This window comes from Sceloporus occidentalis, unplaced genomic scaffold (assembly GCF_023333645.1).
Source record: "Sceloporus occidentalis isolate IW3139 unplaced genomic scaffold, rSceOcc1.0.p SCAF_1, whole genome shotgun sequence".
Lineage (NCBI taxonomy): Eukaryota > Metazoa > Chordata > Lepidosauria > Squamata > Phrynosomatidae > Sceloporus > Sceloporus occidentalis.
In genome coordinates this window covers 5,250,493-5,274,684 of record NW_028316981.1, presented here as the reverse complement: position 1 = coordinate 5,274,684, position 24,192 = coordinate 5,250,493, and the positions used below count along the sequence as shown (strand labels likewise).

The 24,192-nt window shown below is 42.5% G+C and overlaps 2 protein-coding genes across 3 annotated transcripts in view; both read right to left on the bottom strand.

Moving 5' to 3' along the window:
• Positions 1 to 18,138, bottom strand: part of LOC149320463 (major histocompatibility complex class I-related protein 1-like) — a 35,157-nt gene extending 17,019 nt beyond the window's left edge. For both annotated transcript variants that reach the window (XM_089501895.1, XM_089501904.1), the window contains exons 1-2: positions 18,033 to 18,138; positions 17,419 to 17,694 (exon numbers count right to left, since the gene is read on the bottom strand). In XM_089501895.1, the coding sequence (XP_089358021.1) occupies positions 17,419 to 17,694; positions 18,033 to 18,135 (379 nt within the window). In that variant the 5' untranslated portion in view covers positions 18,136 to 18,138. The remainder of the gene's footprint in view (positions 1 to 17,418; positions 17,695 to 18,032) is intronic.
• On the bottom strand, positions 7,771 to 11,296 carry LOC149320464 (uncharacterized). The gene has a single exon (XM_089500866.1). It carries the CDS (start codon positions 11,216 to 11,218, stop codon positions 8,966 to 8,968), a length of 2,253 nt encoding a protein of 750 aa, XP_089356992.1. The 5' UTR covers positions 11,219 to 11,296; the 3' UTR covers positions 7,771 to 8,965.
• Positions 18,139 to 24,192: the final 6,054 nt, after the last annotated feature.

The window sequence follows — 24,192 nt, the reverse complement described above, 5'->3', positions numbered from 1 at the left end:
GGAAAGCCTCCACTTAAGGAGGCTTTCCCTCCCCGCCTGGGCCCCGGGCCTCGCCGCGATCGGAGGCCAGGATCGGGGCCTCGCCTCCTTCTTGGCCCCTGCAGGGACCAGGAAGGAGGCGAGGAGACCGCCGGCCATCGCCGGGGCCTCACCTCCTTCTTGGCCCCCGCGGAGACCAGGAAGTAGGGATGTAAAGAATATTCTCCAAAATTCGAAAATTAGGAGAAATATGCCTAATTCGACAATTTCTATAACATTTTAGAGAGGAGAAATTCTGAGCAGTTCTCGATCAATGAGTAAGAATCTTGATGGTTAGTCATTTCGAAATGAGGGGGAGAGAAGAATCCTTCATCTGACTCTCGATGGCCACTATTTGCATATTTTGTGTAAGAAAAGCTACCATTCATCCTGGAGGCTATTTCCTTTGTTAGGGTGATTTGCTCCAACTTTGCTTAATCACAGCAGCTTTGCTTTGAAAAACAAAAGATAACAAAAGGTGAGGCTTCTGCCCTTTATGCCATGCTCTGACATTCAAATTCTCACAGAAGAGAAGAACTTGAAATCTCAAAACTTAGTAGGAAAGGTCTTGGCCACAGTTTTTTGGATTAAGACAGGTATTTTGATGATAAAAAAATGACTAATCACTTTGATGAAATACAGTTACATCACTATGATCTGGAGACTACCTTGCAGTGGAGACATTGATTTGGGTTCTCCAAGGCCAAGAAATTCAAGCACACACACACACACACACACACACACACACACACACAATGCAAAATAAACGTAGGTTTGCCTTAGCATCACCTTGAGAGAGCTGGAGAGAGAGGTTTGTCATGTCCTGCCTCTGAGGCTGAGAGAATGTGCCAATTATTATTATTATTATTGCATGACCTCTTAGCATCACCATGGGAGAGGTGCAGAGAGAGAGGGCAGGGAAATGTCTAACAATTTGTAAGCTGCTCTGATAGCACCACAGACTGCTGGGAACTGCAGTCTAATAAGGCTGCACACTGCAGAAATAATCCAGTTCGACAATACTTTAATGCTATGGAAACTCCTGGGATTTGTAGTATGTTGTGCCACCAGAGCTCTCTGACAAAGAAGGCTAAATGTCTCACAAAACTACAATACCCAGATGTTGTTGTTGTTTTCTTACATCCCTGGCACAGACTCTCAGCCTCAAAGGGAGGCACTGCCCTCCCCCAACAAGCCTTGCATGCCAGGAGAGTCCTAAAAGTCACAACACACGACAACAGCCATGTTTCCAAGAGGTCATGGGGAAAGGGAGCTCAGGGCTTGGATGGCCATAGGAGCCCTCTGGGAGGCCTTGGGCAAATCACACTCTCTGGGTCTCAGAGGAAGACACTGGCATGTCCTCATTGCAAGAGCCCTCTAAACACACACAAAACCCACAACCCCCCCCTTCTTGCCCCGTTTTGCCAGGGTCCTCCCAAAGCACTGAGAGTGCCCACCAGTAGGCAACAAACATCAACAGCCAAGTGGGTCACACTGTCTCATCAGGATGACACTGGAAGATGGGACAAACCGAGGGTTTTATTGGCATAAAGAGGAGTTTTGTCATGGGATGCCCCTGAAGCTGAGATAGTGTGACCCTCACAGATGAGAAGGGGAGGGGTCGGGTGCCAAGTGGCAATGCTCTTCTGCCAAGCAGGAATCCTCAATTAGGAGCAGAGTAGGGTGTGATGGCAAGAATTCTGCCATGAATAAAACCTACCATGAAGGAATACCTAGGAGTTGGAGTTGAAGCTGAGAGGATGTGACTTGCCCAAGGTCAGCCAGTGAATTTCTATGGTGAACTGGGAGGATCCCAGCTCAGCCATGTAAATCCACAGGGTGACATTGGGTAAGTCACACTCTCTCATTCCTGGAAATTCTGCACTCTCCTTGCCAATAATAATAATAATAATAATAATAATAATAATAATTATTATTATTATTATTATTTATGCCCAGCTCTTCAGCCAAAAGGCTATCAGAGCAGCTTACAAATTACTAGATATTTCCCTGCCCTCAGGCTTGCAATCTAAAGGGACAAGAGACAAAAGGAGAAGCAAATGGCAGGGGAAAAGTTCAACAGATCCTCATTCTCCCACATTCTCTTTTGTGAGGGTCACATTCTCTCAGCCTCAGAGGCAAAACATGACCAACTCTCTCTCTCTGCACCTCTCTCATGGTGATGCTAAGGTCATGCAATAATAATAATAATAATAATAATAATAATATCCCTTACCCAAAATGCTGAGGACTAGATGTATTTTGGAGTTTTTCAGAGTTTGGTATATTTTTATACAGTATGTCTAATGGGATATACTGGGAGATGGGATCCATGTATGTCTCATATGCATCTCATAGACATAGACTGAAGGTAATTTAATGCACAATATTTTTAAAATAATGTTGTGCTTCTGCAAACTGAGCTGATAATTTAGGTTTCAGAAGTCCAGAGAAAGGAGACTCAGACTCTACTCTGGACATTTCTCCTGAGAATGGACTCATGTTTTCAAAAACAGTCATTTCTGGATTTTTGCAACAACAAAAAAGAGGAGCACCACAGACTGCTGGGAACTGCAGTCTAATAAGGCTATAGTATATCTTTCTACAATGTAGATGGACACCTCCATTACATAATTTGTTGAGGATGCTTTGACTGGGAGTTCCTGCATGGCAGAATGGGGTAGGACTGGATAGCCATTCTTGGGGTCTCTTCCAACTCTATGATTCCATGATTCTATAGCACTCTGAGCCTACTGTGATTTTAATTGTTTTTAAATGTATAAAGGTATAAAGTCTTATAATGCAAGCCATGCACTGATGGACTATTGCACTATAATTTTTTATTGATTGATTTTATACCCTGCCTTTCTCCCAAAATAGGATTCTCTTAAAGGGGTTTGTTTATTATAAAAAGAAAGGAACGTATAATGGCTTGGAATTAAAAATTATGGTTGGTAGATAGATAGATAGATAGATAGATAGATAGATAGATAGGTACGTCTTGGAATTGAAAAGTGTGTGTGTGTGTGTGTGTGTGTGTGTGTGTGTGTGTCTTAAAATTAAAAATCCCTCTTGGAAGTGGGAATGAAATGTGTGGATGCAGCCTGGGTTCTTAACTCAGCTCAGAAGTTGGAATACAGTGTCTCAAAGCATGAGCAGAGTGCCTCTGAGCATGAACAGAGTGGCTGCCGCTCACTGCTCGAGCAGCTGCACTTTGCTTGATCGAGATGAATTTATCTGATGTAAACACCTTCAGAGGAAGGACTCAGTTTGCATCTGCACTGAAAAAATAATCCAGCTGGCCACTTTAACTGCCCTTGGCTCCATGTTGTGAAATGCTGGAATTTGTAGTTTGTTGTGGAACCTGATAGATGACTCAACAGGTCCTCAAAACTACAGATCCCAAGATTCCATAGCACGAAGCCATAACGGAAGTTAAAGTGGTGCCATCGAGGTGTCGAGGGTAAACGCTCGACCCTCTTTTTGTGTCTTGGGGGGGCTCTTAGCCTCTCAAAATGGTGGCACTTAGTCTTGACCCCCCCTTCCCAGAATCCTGGCTACGTCCCTGGTGGGTCACACTGTCTCAGCTTGAGGGGCATCCCATGGCAAAACTCCTCTTTATGCCAAGAAAACCCTCTGTTTGTCCCATCTTCCAGTGACATCCTGATGTTGAACAGGGGTCAGACTACATGTCCTCTAGGACATGCTACTAGAGAGGTCCCTTCCTCACCACTACTCCCTTCTCCTTTTGTGTTGTGTCTTGTTAGATTGTAAGCGTGAGGGCAGGGAACCGTCCGATTAAAAAGACTGTATGTACTGCACTGTGTAAATTTGCAGTGCTTTATAAATAAAGGTTAATAATAATAATAATAATAATAATAATAATAATAATAATAATACATGTCCTCTAGTATGCCATGTATTCCTATGTATTACTTCATAGCAGAAGGGGGTTGGACTGGATAGTCCTTGAGGGTCCCCTCAACTAGCATTTCTTGTTGGGACTGTTTATTTTTCCCTTTTGTGTGTGTGCCTTCAGGGTATTTTAAGCATAGGAATGTTCTTTAAACCTCTGCCAAACTTCCTTTTGACATGGTAATTGAGTTTGAAATGCAAAGTAATTAGCGTAATTATTCGCCTTGTCTTTTATTGTCATTCAGAGAAATCTGTGAAAAATATTTCGCTAGTTGCTGAAAGGGAGAGAAGAAATCACCCTTTGAAAGAGAGATTTGTGGAACAAATATTTTTTTAAAAAGTTCTCCTCAAGCTCTCAGTTAACGAGAAGAAAAACATGGGTTTCTCTAATCACTACCAGGAAGGAGGCCAGGAGGCTGCAGGGAGGCGGGGAGGTTGGCGCGGCTGCGCCCAAGAGGCGCCGCCTCCCTGCAGCCTCCTCCGCCCCAGGCCTTGCTGCCCTCCTCTTCCTCCACGCGGCCATGCGCGGTGGAGGAGGAGGAGGAGGCAGCGAGGCCCCAAGGGTTGCCTAGCAACCCTGCTGCAACCGGGCTTTTCCCGGTTTTTGGCGGCACCCATGCCGGGACCGGGCAGGTGCCGCCAAAACCGGGAAAAACCCGGTTGCAGCCAGGTTATGGCAACCCTAGCTCCATCGAATGTGTCAGTAAACAGACAAGGGATCAGGCAGTCAAGACTGTTTAAAAGAAATCTGAACCAGCCCTGTTTACTCTTTTCAACTTAATTTCTAAGAAAAAGGGAAAGGAGGGTTCTGTTCTTTCAGATATTTTGCTTTAACCATTTCTCTCTGATAATGAGAAATGTGACTTGGTGTGCTTTTATCATAGCCTAAGAAAAGAATCCATTTCCTCTACCTTAGTAGAAAGAATATAATGTTCTTACAGGTTTCTATCATCAGAGAACTCCCTATTGCCTCTCTTAGCATCCTGTGGCAATGAGTTCCTCTGGTTCACAAGGTCCAACATGAAAAATGATCCATTCTGAAAGGCACTTGTTGCTTGATAAATAGTTTTACTGTTTGTCCCTTTTGTCCTTTCTTGTCCATCACTGATTTTATACATCTGAAGCAATGCTGGGCTTGAGGCATTTTTATGGGTCCTAATTAGATGTGATGTCATCCACACAATTAACAACTGTGTGAATTCTTTTTAAAAAGTAACCGACATGGAGTTTGATCTGGATTCAAAGAGAGGGGGTAAACCCTTTGCCTGCTTTGAATCACCCACTTTTGTCTGCTAGCTTTGCCAAGAAGAGAGGGAGTGTATTTCACAATAAACACAAATGTACAAGTCATGTTTAAGACAGATCCTTCATGGAAGGGGGCTCATTGCCCAGTACTCTGGCTGCTACATTTTGTGGAGACTGAATAAAGATTTTTTTCATTAAAAAATCTATTGCACCTTCTAAATAATTAAAACATGATGTACAATAAAATCAGAGAGGTAGACAGATTACTCGAAATTTGGAAAGTACAGTGCGCCCTTGGCTTACGCGGGGATCCATTCTGGACCCCCTCACGTAAGCCAAATATTGTGTATGCTCAAGCCCCATTCAAGTGAATGGGGCTCATGCACGCGGTGGCGCGGGTGCACCATAGGCACCCCACGTGGCTTTACACAGCTTTGCTTATAAGCTCAAAGCTGCGTATAACACAGGCGCACTGTATGTTTGCAGTGTTTTAATTAAAAATGGAAGTCATATGGCATACACAAAATCCACTTTTTGGGGGACCCTAGTGGTGCGCCCCACTACACTCTGGAGGAAAAAAATATGGATAAATAGCACCACATTTGCAGGGTATGGTTGGTATGATCTGACTTTACAGGCTATGCAGTCAATGAGGAATCCTCTTAAGGGGGAATAATGATTACACAGATTTACATCAAATGTAGAGGGCATATCTGTGGACTGACATACTGTACAATGCAGACTATGTGGAATACATGGAAAAGATTTCTGGGGGCCCTGGAGAGGCACCCCACTAATTTCCTTAGGGATGGCTGGATGAATTAGTCCCCAGTTTGGAAAGTATAAGCTATACTCAAGCAATACCAAAATACAACCCATATGGCTGACAAAAATCCACTGTTTGTGGGTCCTGGTGGGGGCACCATAACAATTTTCTCAAAAATAACTGGATGAGTTTGCTCCAAATTTCTGATCCACTTGGGAACAAATGTTAGTGCAAGACATAGGCTTCAACACATTACAAAGGACATGAATCTTTGGAAAACAAAGCTGAATGACTTTGGGACACAGATTATTTCATTACTCCTTCCTGTTGAAGAACATGGCCCAAGAAGAGGGAGAATACTAGAAGTGAACAACTGACTGCATAGTTGGTGACTTTGGGAAAGATTTGACTTCTTGGGCTATAGGCTTACAATGAAGGACATTTTGCAGGAGCCCTTCATAGCAACTGCTAAAAAAATTGTTTGCTAGGAACTTTACAAACCTGATCAGGAGGTCTTAATCTGAGTTATAAAGGGGACAGACACAGTATTAGCAGCATCTATGGCGAAAGTCATTAAAATCTGTGCATCCCTTTGCTTGTCATGGGAGACAGATCCAATGGTCCAAAGACTGTTGTAATCCCTGGTGTTCTGTTTCCTGTAGACAAGCAAGTACACTGAATGTTTCTAATCCATAGGCCATTGTTTTACTTTTTATAAATTGCTGGCAGATTTCATTTAGAATCTGAATGGATTCTATTTCTGTATCTTAAAAAGCTTTATTGGTATGCCTTCTGTTCCTGGTGATTTATTTATCCTAAGAGATTTGAGTGCAGCTTCCACTTCACCTTCTAAAAGTTTGCTTTATACTCAAAACGTCCCTTGGATTTCTTGAATCTTGCAGGCAAAGTCTCGTCTTCTTCCATGGTCTTGTCTTCTTCTATTTTTCTGCACCGGTTGTTAGGGTAGTTCTCTTTGTCCCTGCACACAAGTTGCTGAACAGCTGCAGTCAGGATTCTGACCCTATTTCTGTCTTGTCTATTCTTAACTGTTTGAAAAGTTGCACCTGTCATCAGCTGAGGCTTCTCTTTCTTTGGAGCATTTTACATTCTTCAGTTCAGAGTTCTTCTGGCTGCTTCCTAGCCCAAATTTCTACATGGTCTTTAAATTCTACCTGGATGTTCTTCAGGTTGCATTTTGGTACAGTGATTGATTTAGTGTTCTTCTTTAGCTTTACTCTAATTTTTTATATTAGTCTTTCTTTGGTGTGTGGCACAATCTGCTCCTAGTCTTATTTTGGCAGAAACAATGGAGCTCAATCATCGTATGCTTCCAATTATGTCATATACTGTATACACTTGACTATAAGCCAATCCCATGTATAAAACGAGGGCAGGTTTTGGTTCCAAAATTATGGATTTTGCCGTGAGCCATGGATAGGTCGAGGATAAAATTTGGACACTCCTTCAGTGTGTTTATGTGTGCACAGAGCAAGAGAGATTCTAATTAATGCTTTTTACTTCACCATTTCAACTTTGCTCTCACCCTTCACTCCCAAACACTGGAGGCCAGTGCAGGCGGAAAAGGGTCTCTGTTCATTTAACAGCAATTAATCACTCAGGGCTCTTTCTGCTTGACTCAAGAGGAAAAGAAACTCTTTCTCCATGGGGAAATCTGAAAGAGCTGCTATCACATTACCATACTGAACCGTAAATAAGTTAACTTATTTTGGGGTCAATTTTTGGGCATACATTTTTTATTATTTATTTATTTATTTATTTATAAATACATCTTACAATACAAACATATCAGATTTTGGGGTCAATTTTTGGGCATAAATTTTTAGACTTATAGATGAGTATATATGGTATTTGTAATTTTTACAAATCTATTAGTAATTTCTATATTTTATTACCTTACCAGTTTAATTTATATATGACATATGTGTTCTGTAAAAGATGGGAGAGGTTACAAATCACATCTACCAATTAGAATCATAGAATCATAGAATTGTAGAGTTGGAGGAGACCGCAAGGGCCATCCAGTCCAACCCCCTGCCATGCAGGAAATCACAATCACACAAAACTTTAGATGGGTGTGATGCAAAAAGCCACAAAAATTCCACAGGAAATACCTCCTTGTGCCCATCCAGACATGATTTACTGGACTGCTGCCATTTGGGGCCATGTTCTAGGAAACAAATGTTTTGCCCTAAACAATTACTAAGACGTGATTACTATGATTTTTATTTCTGCATGGTTGCATCACTCCTATGAAGACACACCCAACTAAAGGTGGTGGCAGATTTGGGTGTGCAACGCCAGTACCCTGGTGAGAACAAACCGTGATACTCAAAAGATCTGAAACTGGATGTAAAATTAAAAAAGGGGAAAATTTAATTTAAAAGACAAAAATAAAAGGTCTTCTCCTCCCCAGATCTAAACAAAAGATACTTTACAGTTCAGCTTTCTTCCAGACGACATCTTTCTGGGTCCGATGTAGTTTGTTCTCCTTACTCAATGGAGCTGGTGCAGGGTCTTTCAGCTCCTAAATTCCTCTATTTTCCATGCTGATGGTAACTGATTTGGCTAAGTGGTGTAAGGAATTCCCTTTCCGGCTGTCTGGGCCTGCTTGCCACCAAAAGACAGCTCTCTGCTTGCTCTAGGAGAAACTGCTCCCAACTAAAAACCTCTAGCTGCAGCACAGCATGCTGGGAAAGGGCAAACCAAACCTGGAAATGATGCAGGGGAAACCTACAGCTCCTCCCATAAACTAATACAATGAACTTTTCTACACTAAAATAATCTATGGCCTGAACCAACACAAAGGAAAATGCAGGGGGAAATTCAAGCAGTCCTGGCAGGACATCACACTCCCCGCTCAAAATTTCAACGAAATTTTGCAACCTTATGACCTATCCTATCCATTTATACATTAGACCAAAAGTTCTATCTAACACTAAAGAGGGTAAGGTCTGTCAAAGGGTCTTCGATACTTGACCACTTTGCCTTTGCTTATAGTTCCTACGGTGGTTGTCTCAGAAAATTGCCAAATAGATGCTTCTTGATCTTTGATCTAGGCTCTATAGGAACATACTGTCTGGGCACAGTAAGGTGTTCAATGTCTTTGATCTGAGACGCCCAGGCCTTCCATGCTAAGTCACAGATGTCTGGAAGGGAAAGACCAAACAGCTTCCCTGATACAGGAGATGCTGAAGATGGTGGTGCATTGTCCACTGGAGCACCTGCTCCCCGCCAAAAGGCCCAGTTTATAATGGATCTTTTCCTTTTCAATGGCCTTTGGCTTAACTCATTCAGCTCATGGCCAGTGGCCAGACGGCTTGGCTTGAGAATGAACTGGCACTGAAGCTCACGGGGCAGCTGTTCCATCAGGAAGGCCCCCTGAAGGTCCAGAGGGTAGACACAGCCCATTGATCCCTGCATCTGAGGCAAAGTGTCACGAATGTGGCTCATTTTGATTCCAAATGGATATTCGTGTCCAATAAGGGAATACAGAACATCTTCTTTCCCAGAGTTCACACACAGCTGATAGTCTTTTCCACAGCCATTAATTTCAAGATGCTGCAGGACCACGAGGATCACATCATTTGCTGTGTCCATATTGGTTACGGTTAAAGTTTTTGAATATGCACAGTTTCCAACATCCTTTGCAATAATCTTCAAGGGAATGCTCTTGGGGTAGTCTTTTGCTTTTTCTTCCTTTATTTGACTTTGAAAGGAAGTCAGCCACTTCTCTTTCTGTTCCACGGAACTGAAACTAGCAACGCAGTTAGTGGTGGGCCATCCTAAAACGAAAGACTTTTCCAGGCTAGCACTGTCCTCGCAGACCTCTTCCATGCAAGATGTTGTCCACATTTCGGAAAGGCATGCCTGTCTCTTCAGTTTGAAATGCAACTGTGACTTGGGTTTGGCAACCACGATGGTATCAGTGAAGAGGAATATGTGACATTCCTGGGTCTGTAGGCCTGTCTTTAGCTGTACACGTCCATCCAGAAGGAATGTTCTGGTGGGACAGAGGAAGGACTGTACAAGTGGACATGTCTCTGCACTGATGGGAGAGAAGTAAACTTCCCTGGCACTTGAGTCGAAAACTATTTTTGCCCTTTCTGGTTTTTGTGGGTGAGTTACCTTACGGTATGGCAGGAACCATTGCTCTTGGGGTTCACTACACAAAGGAACTCTTTTAGCATAGTTGTTTGTAAACAGATCTTCAATGAATTGTACAATTTGTTCTTTCAAAGAGGGATCTTTGAGCATTCTATTTCTCAAAGCAAAAAGCCTTTTTTCCGCAAGATGACGGTTGTTAGGCAAAATTGGTCGGTCTTCTCTAAAGGGAAGAGGTGCCATCCAGCTCCCTTCACTATCTTGGACTGTCTCTAGATTCATTATGTCCAGGAACTTTCTTTCCTCACGGGAAAAGGCTATGTCTTCATCTCTTGCTGAAGTTTCAAAAATGGAGCCGTAGTCTGGGATAATACCAAGGCAACACACCTTAATGTGGCTTAAGCAACTTTGTAGTTGTGTGGGTCGTGAATTTGGAAATTGGCTATTTCCTGTAAGATTTAACGCTGCTGGCGGGCTCTTGCTATGGATGCACACAGGTCCAATAACTGTCCATCCAAGTGGCAGTTTTTGTGCTATTGGTGCACCTGGAGGTCCACTTACTTGTTTCAAGACCTGGAACAGCTCTGGGCAATCTGAGCCTATCAGTAGGGAAATTTCAGCATCTTTGTCCAATGCAGGAATTTCTTTTGCTATAGCTTTTAGGTGTGCATGGCTTTCTGCTACAGCCTTGGTTGCTATTTGGTTCTTGTTCCTAGGGATAGAAGGGCACTCTATTAAAGGAGGCAGTTTAATGTACCTTTTGCCATCGCAAGGCGAAATCATGAACTCCGTTGCCACTCTACCCTGCATTTGTTGCTGTCCAGTGCAGGTAGATATGGTATATTCAAGAATCTTGGCTTTGACCGCAAAGGTACTGAAGAACTCTGGTGTGGCCAAGGATGCGTCACTCTGTGAGTCTAGGGCAATATAAAGTCTTTTTCTAAAGTGAGGTTTGTCTTCTGGGAAAACTTCAGCTAGACAAATCGGATGGCATATCCTAATCTGCGTTGAGTCCTGGCATAGCTTTGTACATGCCACAACTGACTCTGCTTCTGAAGTAGGTTTAGCTGCCTTTTCTGAAGCCTCACTTTTAGGACCCTCTGATTTCTTCTTAAGTTTAGGTGACACTGAAGGTGATTTGAAATGGTGCATTGCTGAGCAATGTCGCGGGCTACCGCATTTAGCACATTTTACTTCTATTTTGCAGTTTCTAGCAAAGTGAACCTTTGAACCACAGCATCGAAAGCAGACCTTTGCTTTAGCTGCTATCTCCAGCCTTTCGTTATAAGGCCTCTTTGAGAACTCTTTACAATCTGCAAGGCTATGTGGTTTATTATGAATGGGACATGGAATTTCTTTAGTCTCTTGTGTTTTATTCGACTTAAACTGAGTGACCTCAGTGGATTTAACTACAACTGTGGCCTTCCCCATTTCCTTGATAGGAATTTTGTCTTCCTTTACAGTCTTCTCTGAGCGCATGTTTTGGTAAAGGGTTGGGAACCCAGTCTGTGGGTCATTCCTTTCTTTTGCAGCTCTTGTCACAAAGTTCACAAGGTAACTGAAGGGTGGGTAGCATTGCATGTTGAGTTCCTTATAAGAAAACACCTCTCTTCCCCACCTCTCCTGGAGCTGAAAGGGTAGTTTTTGGAGCACCTGTCGCTGTGTGATGTATTGATCTAAACAGGCTAGACCAGGTAACTCTGGATTACATTTCGCAGACTGAAGTTCAACTAAAAGATCACTTAAGTCCCAAAGTTGACGGTAGTCCTTTGACTTGAGGATTGGGAACTTATAAAGCCGGTTTAGTAACGATGCTTCTATTTCTGTTGATGCACCATATCGCTCCTCTAATCTGTTCCACGCTGTCTGCAACGCCTTAACTGGATCTGACACGTAGGCCGCGTAGATTCTCTGGACCTGAAGGGATGAGTTGGGGCCCAACCATGCCATGAGTAAGGTGAGCTCCTCATCTGCTTGCAGTTTCAAATCTTTAATGGCTCTCTGAAAAATTACCTTCCATAAGATAAAGTCTTCAGGAAGGTCTGAGAATTTCTGGACTCCCTTGTCTCTAAGGTCCTTCCTGGGAGTTTTAAACATGAATGGTGAACAAGACTCCATGAAGGTGGGGATCATCTCTGCAGGCTGGAAGAAGTGTGGACTCCCTTTAGTTGGCAAATCAGCTTGACTGGCAGGCAAGTCCATAGATTCTCTAGGCCTGTAAGTCTTGGGGGCTTCAGCAGCCGGGGCTTGCTGAAAGGCCACACTAGCATGGCTGGGAATTTGGCTCCCCGCCATGGGCTTCTGGTCTCCAAAGGGTTCATTGAGTGCCATATTTATAGGTAGACAGTCACGATGGATGATCTTTTCTTTGTAGACAGAATTTTCTGTAGGCTGAGGCCATGGAACGGCAAGCAATTGTGTCTTGCTAGCATCTAAATTAGGAGGTGACTTGACCACAGGGTCTTGTGGGGAGCTCTCATCCACAAGGAACAAGGTAGATATCCTGTCTCTAGGCTCCTGTGTAGGAAGCAACCTCACATTTTCTTCACTGAGATCATCCTGGAAGCTCTTGGCTAAAATCCTGGCCTTTATGGACAGTTTTGAAGCCTCCTTAGCCTTGAGAAGAAGTTTCTTTTCATTTTGAATAGCAAGTTTTTGCCTTTCCTGTTCTGCTTTGAGGGCAGCTTCTTGCTCTTCTAAATCAACCTCTTGATGAAAAAGGGTCAGTTCTTTACTGGCCATTGCTGCCTCTGCTTCGGCATGCAATATTTCAGCCTTTAATTTCATCCTTTCTACTTTGAATTGTTGGGCTACCATAGACGAGCTCCAGCTAGCATGGGAGGAAGAACTGCCACTACCACTTTTACTGGAGCGGGAACTATGCCTGTGGGAAGAAGACCTGCTGGTGTGACAGGTTTTTGAGCTCTTTGTACTTTGAGGCTTCCCTGGGTATATTCCTCTGCTGGACTTGGCACTGCCGGCAGGGGACCTTTCACTCTCTTTATTAAGCTCTAAGCTCTGCAGCCGGAACTTGACTGTGTCCAAAACTGCACTATATTCTTTTTCTTTGTCCGCGACTTCTTCCAGGAACTGTTTTAGTCTGGATTCTGCATCGGGATTGTTCATGGTTTGAAGTGTTTGGATCCTTTTATTCACCACTTCTTTCCACTTTAGGAAACTGGATTGCTGGGCAAGCTCTCTTCTTTGCATATCTTCTGAGTCGCAGACTGTTGACAGCAAGGACATGGCATGTTGCAAACTCTTCCAAGCTTTCAGTTCTTTCACACTTAAGTGTCTTTCCTCTTTTAACAGCAGTTCTAAGGCCTTTTCAGTCGGGTGTCTGTCCCTAAGAGAACGAGTGTCATGTGTGTGTCCATGTGCTAGTTCTTCAGAAAGCCTATCCATTCTGGCTGGTCCTAGTTGCCAACGCAACAACTCAGCAAGGATGAAAAGGACAAACGGTGTAGTGCTGATTTTACTTACAGCCTGCTACTGCTCCGCTTTCCTACTGTCACCACTCTTATGCTACTTCAACACAGCCAGACCTGGAATCGGTTAAAGAGTCTTCTAGCTCCTTTCTTCAGGCTTGCAACGTGAACAAACGTAAAACAGACATTAATCTCTTCATAAAACTCTATCCATAAGCTTGAATGGAAAAAGTTCTCTCTAAAATGGCCGCTGAAAATGTGCTCAGAACTCTGCAAGAAGAAATGGCTCCAAAATGGCCGCCAACCATGTGCTCTGGACTCTGCAAGAAGAAATGGCTCCAAAATGGCCGCCAACCATGTGCTCTGGACTCTGGAGATCTTACACTTTGACTCTCTTTGACAGGCCGGAAGCGGCAATGGCCGCCAGGATTTCTTACACTATGAAGACACACCCAACTAAAAGTGGTGGCAGGTTTGGGTGTGCAACGCCAGTACCCTGGTGAGAACAAACCGTGATACCCAAAAAGATCTGAAACTGGATGTAAAATTAAAAAAGGGGAAAATTTAATTTAAAGGACAAAAATAAAAGGTCTTCTCCTCCCCAGCTCTAAACAAAAGATACTTTACAGTTCAGCTTTCTTCCGGACGACATCTTTCTGGGTCCGATGTAGTTTGTTCTCCTTACTCAATGGAGCTGGTGCAGGGTCTTTCAGCTCCTAAATTCCTCTATTTTCCATGCTGATGGTAACTGATTTGGCTAAGTGGTGTAAGGAATTCCCTTTCCGGCTGTCTGGGCCTGCTTGCCACCAAAAGACAGCTCTCTGCTTGCTCTAGGAGAAACTGCTCCCAACTAAAAACCTCTAGCTGCAGCACAGCATGCTGGGAAAGGGCAAACCAAACCTGGAAATGATGCAGGGGAAACCTACAGCTCCTCCCATAAACTAATACAATGAACTTTTCTACACTAAAATAATCTATGGCCTGAACCAACACAAAGGAAAATGCAGGGGGAAATTCAAGCAGTCCTGGCAGGACATCACAACTCCCATTTATTTTTCTCCAACTGAGGAATTTGGTAAACATGGCTATCTGAAATGTGGGCACTGTGGGCTATTTTTCCAAAATACAAATGTTTTCTCTGAAATGAGTAATAGACAGTGGTTCCCAAGTAAGGTCTGTGACTTGTGGCATCACTCTCATCTAGTCTTCTGCATCTGCTGAATTTGGTGTCTTTGGCTTCCCGAAAAGCTGGCATCTCTGGGCCCATTTTATGGATGATTTAACTAGAATGGGTACCAAAAAAGTATTTTTTGTGGAATTTTTATAGCTTGTCACATCTCTTCCAACTAGTCTTGTGGCTGTTGAATCTACTGGGCATAGCACATCTACTTCCACATCAGGCAATAAGACAGCTGAGGGCCGTGCCATCAATGAAAGATAATGTCAAATAATTATTTTTAAATCTTTAACTGCCACAAGACTCTTTTCTCATTTGTCCTGCAAAAAACTACTATGACCAAAGTCCAAAATACAATGCAGAAAAAATCCAGTTTGAGATTGCTTTACCTGTCTTGGCTCAGTGCTAATGAATCCTGGGAATTGTAGTTTCTTGTGGCACCAGAGCTCTCTGACAGAGAAGACTAAATGTCTCACAAAACTACAGTTCTCAGGATTTCCAAGCATTGAGCCAGGGCAGTGAAATTGGTCTCAAACTGGATTATTTCTGCAGTGTGCTTTGAGTCATAGTCCCTGAACATAGTCCCTTACATACATTTTCCTTTATGTAAGAATACATACACACACCGGCACACAGACAGACTAAGCCAGTAACACTCCAGCGTGGCACACCTGTTTCCCCATTAGGACTGTGTTCCCATATTTTATTTCTATTTTTTAAAATAAACTCTTCTAGTCCTAAACCATATCTACTTCACAGCTGCTATTTTGTTTTCCTGGTACTGAAGACACTGCAGAAGGAAGGCAAAACATCCTGATGAATACAAGTATTTAACTCATATTTATTTTAAAAACCCATTTAATTTAGAGGTTCATGTGTCTGAAGAAAGGATTCAAAATTCCAATAAAAGATTCAAACCCTGTAATGACTGCCATGTCTTTGTGCTGTGTGCTGGTATGATTTAAAAAGGTGAAAGTATTCCCTGTTGACAAGGTTGTAAAGTCGTGTCCGATCATAGCGAGTGGTCCTCATCTCCATTACTAAGCCAAAGAGCCAGCATTGTCAGAGACTACTCTGGGTATAATGTATAGAATCTAGATTTAATCTGGCCATTCCAGCCATATGGGAACCTTACACTGGGAGCCTTGGACACCCTCACCCCCACCCCAGCTTAAACTCTCCACTAGACTTACCATTCAGCAAGGAAGAAAAGGTGCCGAAGAAGAAAATAACTCATATCTGAGAACAAATGAAAAGGAAAAAGAGACCATTTGTCCTTGCAGAGGTAGCCCTGCTAGTATAAGGAAAAAAGGGAGGGGGGAATCTTTAGCCCCTTTAAACTAATTGATTTATATATTTTAGCATGAACCATTGTGGATCTCAATCCATTTCCTCACTCACTACATGTTCCACAATCCCCCAAGATAGAAAGAAATGGAGATGGATTGGTGATGGTGGGAGTACTTGGCAAGATCAATAAGTAGGTTACTTGAAGGGACTGACTGGCTTGTAGCGTGTCTGCACAACATATGGCCCAGGTGCCACATGGGGCCAGCCAAAGGAATTTTGGCGGTCCATGAAGATGTGGAACAACTTCAAGGCTCGTCTGTTGTTTGGCTTTCCCTGAGGAGAGGGCCATGCAGAGGAGGAAGGCAAATGCTCACCCTGCAAGGCTCCTCTGCTGTCTGATTTTCTCCTGAGGAGAAGGCTGAGCAATGGAGGAGGAAGGGGGGCAAACAGTTGCCTCTCAAGGCTCCTCTATTGCTCAGCCTTCTCCGGAGGAGAAGTTCAGGTGGAGAAGGAGAAGGATGGGCAAAGCTCCTCTGCTGCTTCATTTTCTCCTGTGGAGAGGGCCAGACAGAGGAGGAGGAGGAGGGCAACGGAATTACTATTAATTATTATTGATTAATAATGATTAATAATGATTAATATTTAATTAAAACTTGTCTGCAGCCCATAGAAGATTAGCCTGTTTTAATTTTGACCTCTCCCTACTGCCAAGCTGTGCAGGTCTGGCTAGTAGCCTGGATGGGGGCTATGCCTAGGGTAAGGCAGGGAGCCACAAGGCTGGCTCAGAGGACCCACATTTCTTTTCTTTTTAAAATTAGTCTCTAAATATAAAATATATATCCTCTATTCAATTATTGCAATCAAACCATTTACTATATTACTACTACAGTCTTATAGACCTAATCACTATGTTATAATCCTTCTAATATCTTCTATAATTCAATATTAATATTATCTACTGAACTTCCAGGTTTCTTGACAATAAATCCTATCCTTTCAAAATAAGCTTTGTTTGTCTTTGTTTTTCCCAGTCAAAATATTCATCAAGATTTCCTTGACACAATTCCGCGTTTCAACTACTGTTTATAAGGCAGAATAAGAGAAAGATAAACAGTAGTTGAAACACGGATTATTTCCTTATTTCTCTAACTTGCTAATACTGTAGTACAATTGTGGGAAAAAGCTGAACTCTCAAGGATAGAAGACTGGTTAATGGGAGCATTGGACAGGCAAGAGACGGACAGACGAAGTTCATGGCTAAATCATAAGGACATTGAAAAAAACAGAGGGTGAATGGTTTCTGATGACAGAATATTGCAAAATGTGTTGGTAATGACAAAGCAAGTTAGGACCCACATTTCGTGTAGAAAACAGGTCTTGGTGGAAGGCAGAGAGAGGCCAGAGCTGGCTGCCCCAGCCAGGAATCCCCCACATTCCCCAGCCCTGCCAGCCCTCACCTCCGGTCTGGTTGGAGCGGTCCCTTAAGGTGGCCAGGTCTGCCCTGAATGCAGCCTCATCGCTCCTGAGAACTGCGGTGCGTGTCTCCCAGTACTGGCCGATGTCACTTGTAGCATCCTCCATCCAGGGAGCTTGAGGCCAAAACCTCTGTCCATTGCTGTCATACAGTGTAATAGGCTGGCCGTCCACAGAGCCCACAGCAAGGAAGAGGGGCACTCCTGGGCCAGCCTCTGAGACGGCTGTGTAGAAATATCTCAGGGCGTGAGAAGAGGAGCCTGAGAAGGGAACAGAGAGCAAGGTTTCGTAACTAAGAAGAAGAGCATTCATTTCTACCCTGCTTTTCCAAGAAGACCAAAGTGGGGACATCAATAGCTGACATTCCCCTGCCAGCCCACTGTGCTTTCGGTGCAGCTGGAGGGCTGTAGGTCCTGCCCCTCAATAATATTCATATTGAATTACAGAAGACATTAGAAAGGTTAGAACACAGTGATTAGGTTTATAAGATTGCAGTAGCAATATAGTAAATGGTTTGATTGCAATAACTGAACAGAGGATATATATTCTCATCTGGGATGAAGGAGAGGCAGAAGGAGAAAGGAGAGTGGCCGCTCACCGTCCCTTGGAGGAGGGCCCTGGGAGCCCCGAGGGAGGGCCATCCCCGGGGGACCCACAAAGGCCGACAGACTGAAGAGCAGAAGCAGGAGAAGGCGCTCCATCGCCTCCAGTCCCCTACTGAAGCCTTCACTTGAGCAAGAGAGAGAGGCAAGTGGAGGGAGGGCGCGGATTGGTCGAGGGAGGGGAAATGGACCAATGGGAAGCTAGCATTCCTGTCTCGTCACTGGTCGCTAGGCAGGGAAGGAAAGAGAAAGTCAGATTCTAATCTTTGGGGAATCCCCTTCCAAGGACATGGGAATCCCCTTTGGGGTGTTTCTTTGTTCTTGGGGGCCCCGAGTCCTTTCAGGCCTATTTATGACGACTCTAAGGCCAACAGCAACAACAACAATATTTATTTATATACACTAAAATTACACTAAAAGTATCCATACAATCCAATAATACAGCAATGTCTCATTATATCCCAAGCCCTCCCCAACTCTCCCATCCACAGTAACATTATCGGACAGTTATTAAAACGATTATTTAAAAACCAGGGCAAAGGCAGTTGGGGCAATTGTCAAAGGAATAGATACAAGGTTTCTGGGAGTTCATTTTAATCTGGCTTCCAGGAAAAGTTCAGGCTTGATCTGTTCAAGGACCCATTTGTTTGACTTTTTGGCCATCCACAGTCTCCTCAGTTAATAATAATAATAATAATAATAATAATAATAATAATAATAATAATAGTAAATTTTATTTGTATCCTGCTTCTCCAAATGATCAAAGTGGCTAACATTAAAATCCATAAAGTACAATAACTGCAAGTTTCCTTATATCCCAAACCCTCCCTAACCCTCCCATTCACAGTAAAATACAATTAAATTGTTAGGCAATTGTTAAAACAATGATTAAAACAGAGGAGAGGCAGTTAGGGCAAGTGTCAAATGAACGAATGCAAGGATCTTAACCTGAGAAGGTCTGCCAGAAGGGATATGTCTTGACTGCCTTTTTAAAGCAACCAAGACTAGTCATACTCAAATATTCCATCATTTGGGAGCGGCTGAAGAGAAGGCCCTCTGGGTAACTGCAGCCAGCCTAGTGTTAGCTGGCTGCAGTAGGTTTTCATTTGAGGACCTCAATCTGCCACCAGCATTATATTATATGGGATTATATGGGAGAAGGCGATCCCATAAGTAGGCTGGACCTAAGCCATAAAGGGCTTTAAAGGTTATAACCAACACCTTGGATTGAGCCTGGAAACTAATAGGCAGCCAGTGAAGAGACTTTAATATAGGTGTAATGTGGTTACTTCTAGATCTTCCAGTGACCACCCTGGCTGCCATATTTTGCATTAATTGAAGTTTTCGGACTAGGCACAAGGGTAGCTCAATGTAGAGCGCATTGCAGAAGTCAAGTCGTGAGGCTACCAGCGCGTGGACCACATTTTTTAGGTCCTCAGGTTCCAGGAAGGGGCGTAGTAGCCAGTGTCTTCAGAGGGGCTTTGCCATGGCCTTCCCCCTGAGGAGGCTGAGAGAGTGTGACTCTCCCAAGGTCACCTCAATGGGTTTCCATGGATGAGCTGGGATTCAAATCCAGGTCTCCAGAGTCAGGGTCCAACACTCAACCCAAAGAGGAGAAAAAGGAAGGCAGGGGGAATGGAGTGGACGCCAGGAAAGAAGAACGAAGGAAACTTTTATTCTGAGAGGCTGGTAAAGAGTGCACTGTCGAAATAACCCGGTTTGACACCGCTTTACCTGCCATGGCTCAATACTGGCGAATTCTAGGATTTGTCATTTTGTGATATATTTAGCCTTCTCTGTCAAAGAGCTCTGGTTTCAAACCAAACTACAAATCCCAGAATTCCATAGCATTGGACCATGGCTGTTTTAAAAAGTGGTGTCAAAGTGGATTATTTCTACCATGTGGATGCAGCCTGAGAGAAGAAAGAACAAGCAACCAAAGGGCTAAGTGGTTCCTTTTTACTGGCCTTCCACACTGCAGAAAGCAAGCAGGTTTGACACCACTTTAACTGTCACGGCTCAATGCTGTGCAGTCCTGGGATTTGTAGTTTTGTGAGAGATTTAGTCTTCTCTGGCTGCATCTGCACTGCAGAAATAATCTGGTTTGACACTGCCTTAACTGCCCTGGATCAATACTATCGAATTATGGGTACTATAGTTTGTTGGGGCTCTGTTCTGGTGCTGCAACAAACTACAATTCCAATAATAATAATAATAATACTTTTATTTATATCCTGCTTTTCTGTGACAAGACAATCAAAGCAGCTTACAACACGTTAAAATCCACATTTACAAATTTATGTCCCAAATTCTCCCCCTTAAAACAGGATTAAACAAGTTACAATAAAACATCTATTAAAAACACAATAAAAATACAGCGAGGACAGAGCGGTGAGCTAATACATGATGTGAGGGGAAATCCATCGCCTTGAGCCAGGGCAGTTATTGTGGTGTCATACAGTGTGGGTGCAGTCTCTATCAGAGAGAGCTCTACTGGGGCCACAACAAACAATCATTCCCAGGATTCCATAGCATCGAGCCATAGCAGTTAGTTAAAGTGGTGACAAACTGGATTATTTCTGCAGTGCAGATGCAACCTCGGGGGGGGGGGGGTCCTTTCCTACTGGCTTTCCACACTGCAGAAACCAAGCAGTTTTGACACCACTTTAACTGTCATAGCTCAGTGTTATGGAATCCTGGGATTTGTAATTTGGTGCTTCAGTAACATTTCTCTGTATTTTTGAAGGACAAATGATCATGTTTTACTTTGTAGACATAGAACCATGTGTAAAAATATATCCGCATAATGTCATTCTTGTCTGGCAATACAAACGGATATAGAATCATAGAATCATAGAGTGGGAAGAGGCCACAAGGGCCATCCAGTCCAACCCCATTCTGCCATGCAGGAACTGAATGAAAGGATGATAATGCAGGGGCTGCATTTTGTTTTCCAAAGCTCAGATCCTGCTGGCTTTCATAACAGAAGTGCCCCAAGGTTTTGCATGTCCCCAAAATTAGATTTCCCTGTAAGGCACTAGCTTTCTGTGCCGTGGGATTGCGTGTCCCCCAAATTTACCAAAATGGAGACTACTCAAGAAGAAAACTAAGACTTAAGAGGTCCATAGTATCCGTAGAGCTTTTTCTCCAGCACCTTTTCCCCTTCAGGAGAAAGGAAATAGACAAGATCCTCAAGTCTAAGGATCTCATGAATACTAAAGTTAGGATTGTCTATTGCAAGGTATTTTTCATTGCTATATATGATTGTGAAAGCTGGACAGAAGAAAGAAAGAAAGCAGATAAATAAGAAGAGAATGAACTCATTGGAAATGTGATGCTGGAGCAAAGTCCTATGGATACTGTGGACTGCTAGAAAGACAAATTAATGGGTCCCAGAGCAAATCAAGCCTGAGTTTTCCCTGGAAGCTAAGGTGACTAAACCAAGGCTGACATACTTTGAGCAAACCACAGGAAGACCTGGCTCACTGGAAAAGACAGTAATGCTTGGGAAGGTAGAAGGCAACAGGGAAAGAGGAAGACTGTCTTCCAGGGGAATAGACTCCAGTAAGAAAGTATAAGTATTGTTTAATTGTTTTTTAAATTTTATATTTATGTATTTTAATATTTTGTATTGCTTTTAAATTGTATTGTTTTATACTTGTTCTCCACCTTGAGTCCCTATATTGGGAGAAAGGCGGGATATAAGAAAACAACAACAACAACAACAACATTCAAACAAAGCCAGGGCTGCCCTGACGGAGTCTGCAGGACCTGAGTTGAGGACTGGGTGACTTGGCAGTCACTCATTCATAGGGTTGCCATAAGTCAAATGTGACTTCATTTTCATTAGCAACAACGATAGCAAACTATTAAAAGTGTAACTTACACAGACAGTAGTTATGAATTAAATTTACCTTTTGAAATTCAGCTGCAGCGTCCTTTACTGTAAGAATAATCAGAACTGTAAGAAACCTGCCAGTTTTATAAGCGGGCGAAAACAAGAAAGACAAGAAAAAAATCAGTATCAATAATAGCAATTTAAAACAAACCCTATCTCCTGAAAGCTGAAACATGTCCAGAAGAGGGTCACCAAAAGGGTGAAAGGACTGGAAACCTAGGGAGCTGGGTGAGAAAAATAAATGTTTTAAAACAAGGGGTTAAAATGAGAAAAACAATAATAATCAGAAAAATGTTTGATTCAAAATATTTTAAAAAGAAATAGGAGGGATCTGAGAGAAATTAATTTAAATCAAACACATAAGATTTAATAAAAGAGTTAAAAACACATGAATAGAGTAGAAATCATGTGAGACTACATAGTCATATGCTATCATTAGATTTTATATATAGATAGATAGTAAGGAACCACATATATTCATATATACTATTATAATCAAAATATATAGCTAATAGAACAAAAGGTTAAACCTTGTGTAACCTTAAAAGTTTTTACCTTTAACTTTAAAATCACTTAAATGGTTAATCTTAAGGTCAAAGGCTGAGGCCCTTTAACTGAAAGAGAATTTTATAAAAATATAAGTTAATAAAAGAAATAGTTTTTAGATAAGCTTTTTATATCACGCTCACTTTATAAAAGGTTTGTTGGGCTATAAGTTTCTAACTATACCGAACACTTGAACATTGTTATCTATTGCTTGGCAAGAATAAAAGGAGGGTTTATATCTTTGATAAACAAGTTACACTTATAAAGTATGCTGGGCTTAGTTATTTTATAAAACATAAACTGAATAAATACAGTGGGAGGAAGAACTGGAGCTTGAACAAACACGGATTTTGTTATACACGACGAGGGATCTTGGAACCAAACCCCAGCGTATAACAAGGGTCCACTGTATTTGCCATAAATAAATGAATAATAATACAAATCTGAAAGTACTATAATTCCTTTTCCTCGGAGTGAGATGCAAAATTCTTAGGAAGAATTTGAGTGACAGTGACATTAGTATCTAAAGGGATCTTGTAGCACCTTTGAGACTAACTGAAAGAAAGAAAACAGTTGGCAGCAGGAGCTTTCCTAGATTTCAGCTTACTTCCTCAGATGCTTTTGGACTTAAATCTATGCAAATTCATGCTGCCAAGTTCTTTCTTTCACTTAGTCTCAAAGGTGCTACAAGATCTCCTGGCAGACTGATTTTACAGACTAACAGGGCTATATCTTTGAATGGTCTCCTTTAGAAAGTGGTGGGCTCAGCTTCATTAAACACAATTTGGATGCTCTGAAAAAGCAACAGGAAAAGCAAAGAAGAAACAACATGCAAATCTGTTACTTTGGCTGCATGTATGTGCTGCAGAAATAATGCATTTTGACTCCATCCTTTGGAATTCTGGGATTTGTAGTTTGTTGCGTCACCAGAGCTCTGTGACAGAGAAGGTTAAATATCTCACAAAGCTACGAATTTGAGAGTTCCATAGCATGGCGGTTAAAGAAGTTTCAAACGGCATTAATTCTGCAGTGCAGATTCAGCCTGAGTGGCCCTTGAGTGTGAAACAAGCCTTGAAACAAAGGAGGGCAGCAAATCCCAGCACAGAGAACTCATGAGTTTTAAATAAGAACCAGTGTGGTTTGAGAGTTGGACTATAACTCTGGAGTCCAGGGTTCAGTTCCCAGTTTGGACAGGTAAACCCACTGGGTGACCTTGGGCAAGTCACACTCTCTCAGCCTCAGAGGAAGGGAGAGGCAAACCCCCTCTGAAGAAACTTGCCAAGAAAACCACTTTATAGGTTCACTTTAGGGTTGCCATAAGTCAGAAATGACTTGAAGGCACACAACAGCAACAATAACAAACATTTAAACATTCCTTTTCAGTTATCTTCAGTTGAACTCCTGCACTCCTGTCCATCCCTGGCTTTCAATCCACCATAAGCATCTGAAGAAGTAGACTAAAGTCAACGAAAGTTCATGTTATAAACCTCTTTTTATCTTTTCTTTGTTCAGATAGCCTTAAAGGTGCTACAAAATTTCTATACATATAAATTCTACAGACTAACACAGCTATATCTTTAAATTCTACCACTATGGAAAGCACCAAATTTAGCCAAATGAAGGGGACATCCATCACCCTCTTCAAGAAGCTTTCCCAGAATATATCTTATTTCTCAACAAGTGCAAACAATGGGATGTCATTCCTATGGACC

Coding starts and splice junctions, on each gene's coding strand:
- LOC149320464 (XM_089500866.1), bottom strand. CDS start 11,218: ATGCACCATTTCAAATCACCTTCAGTGTCACCTAAACTTAAGAAGAAA.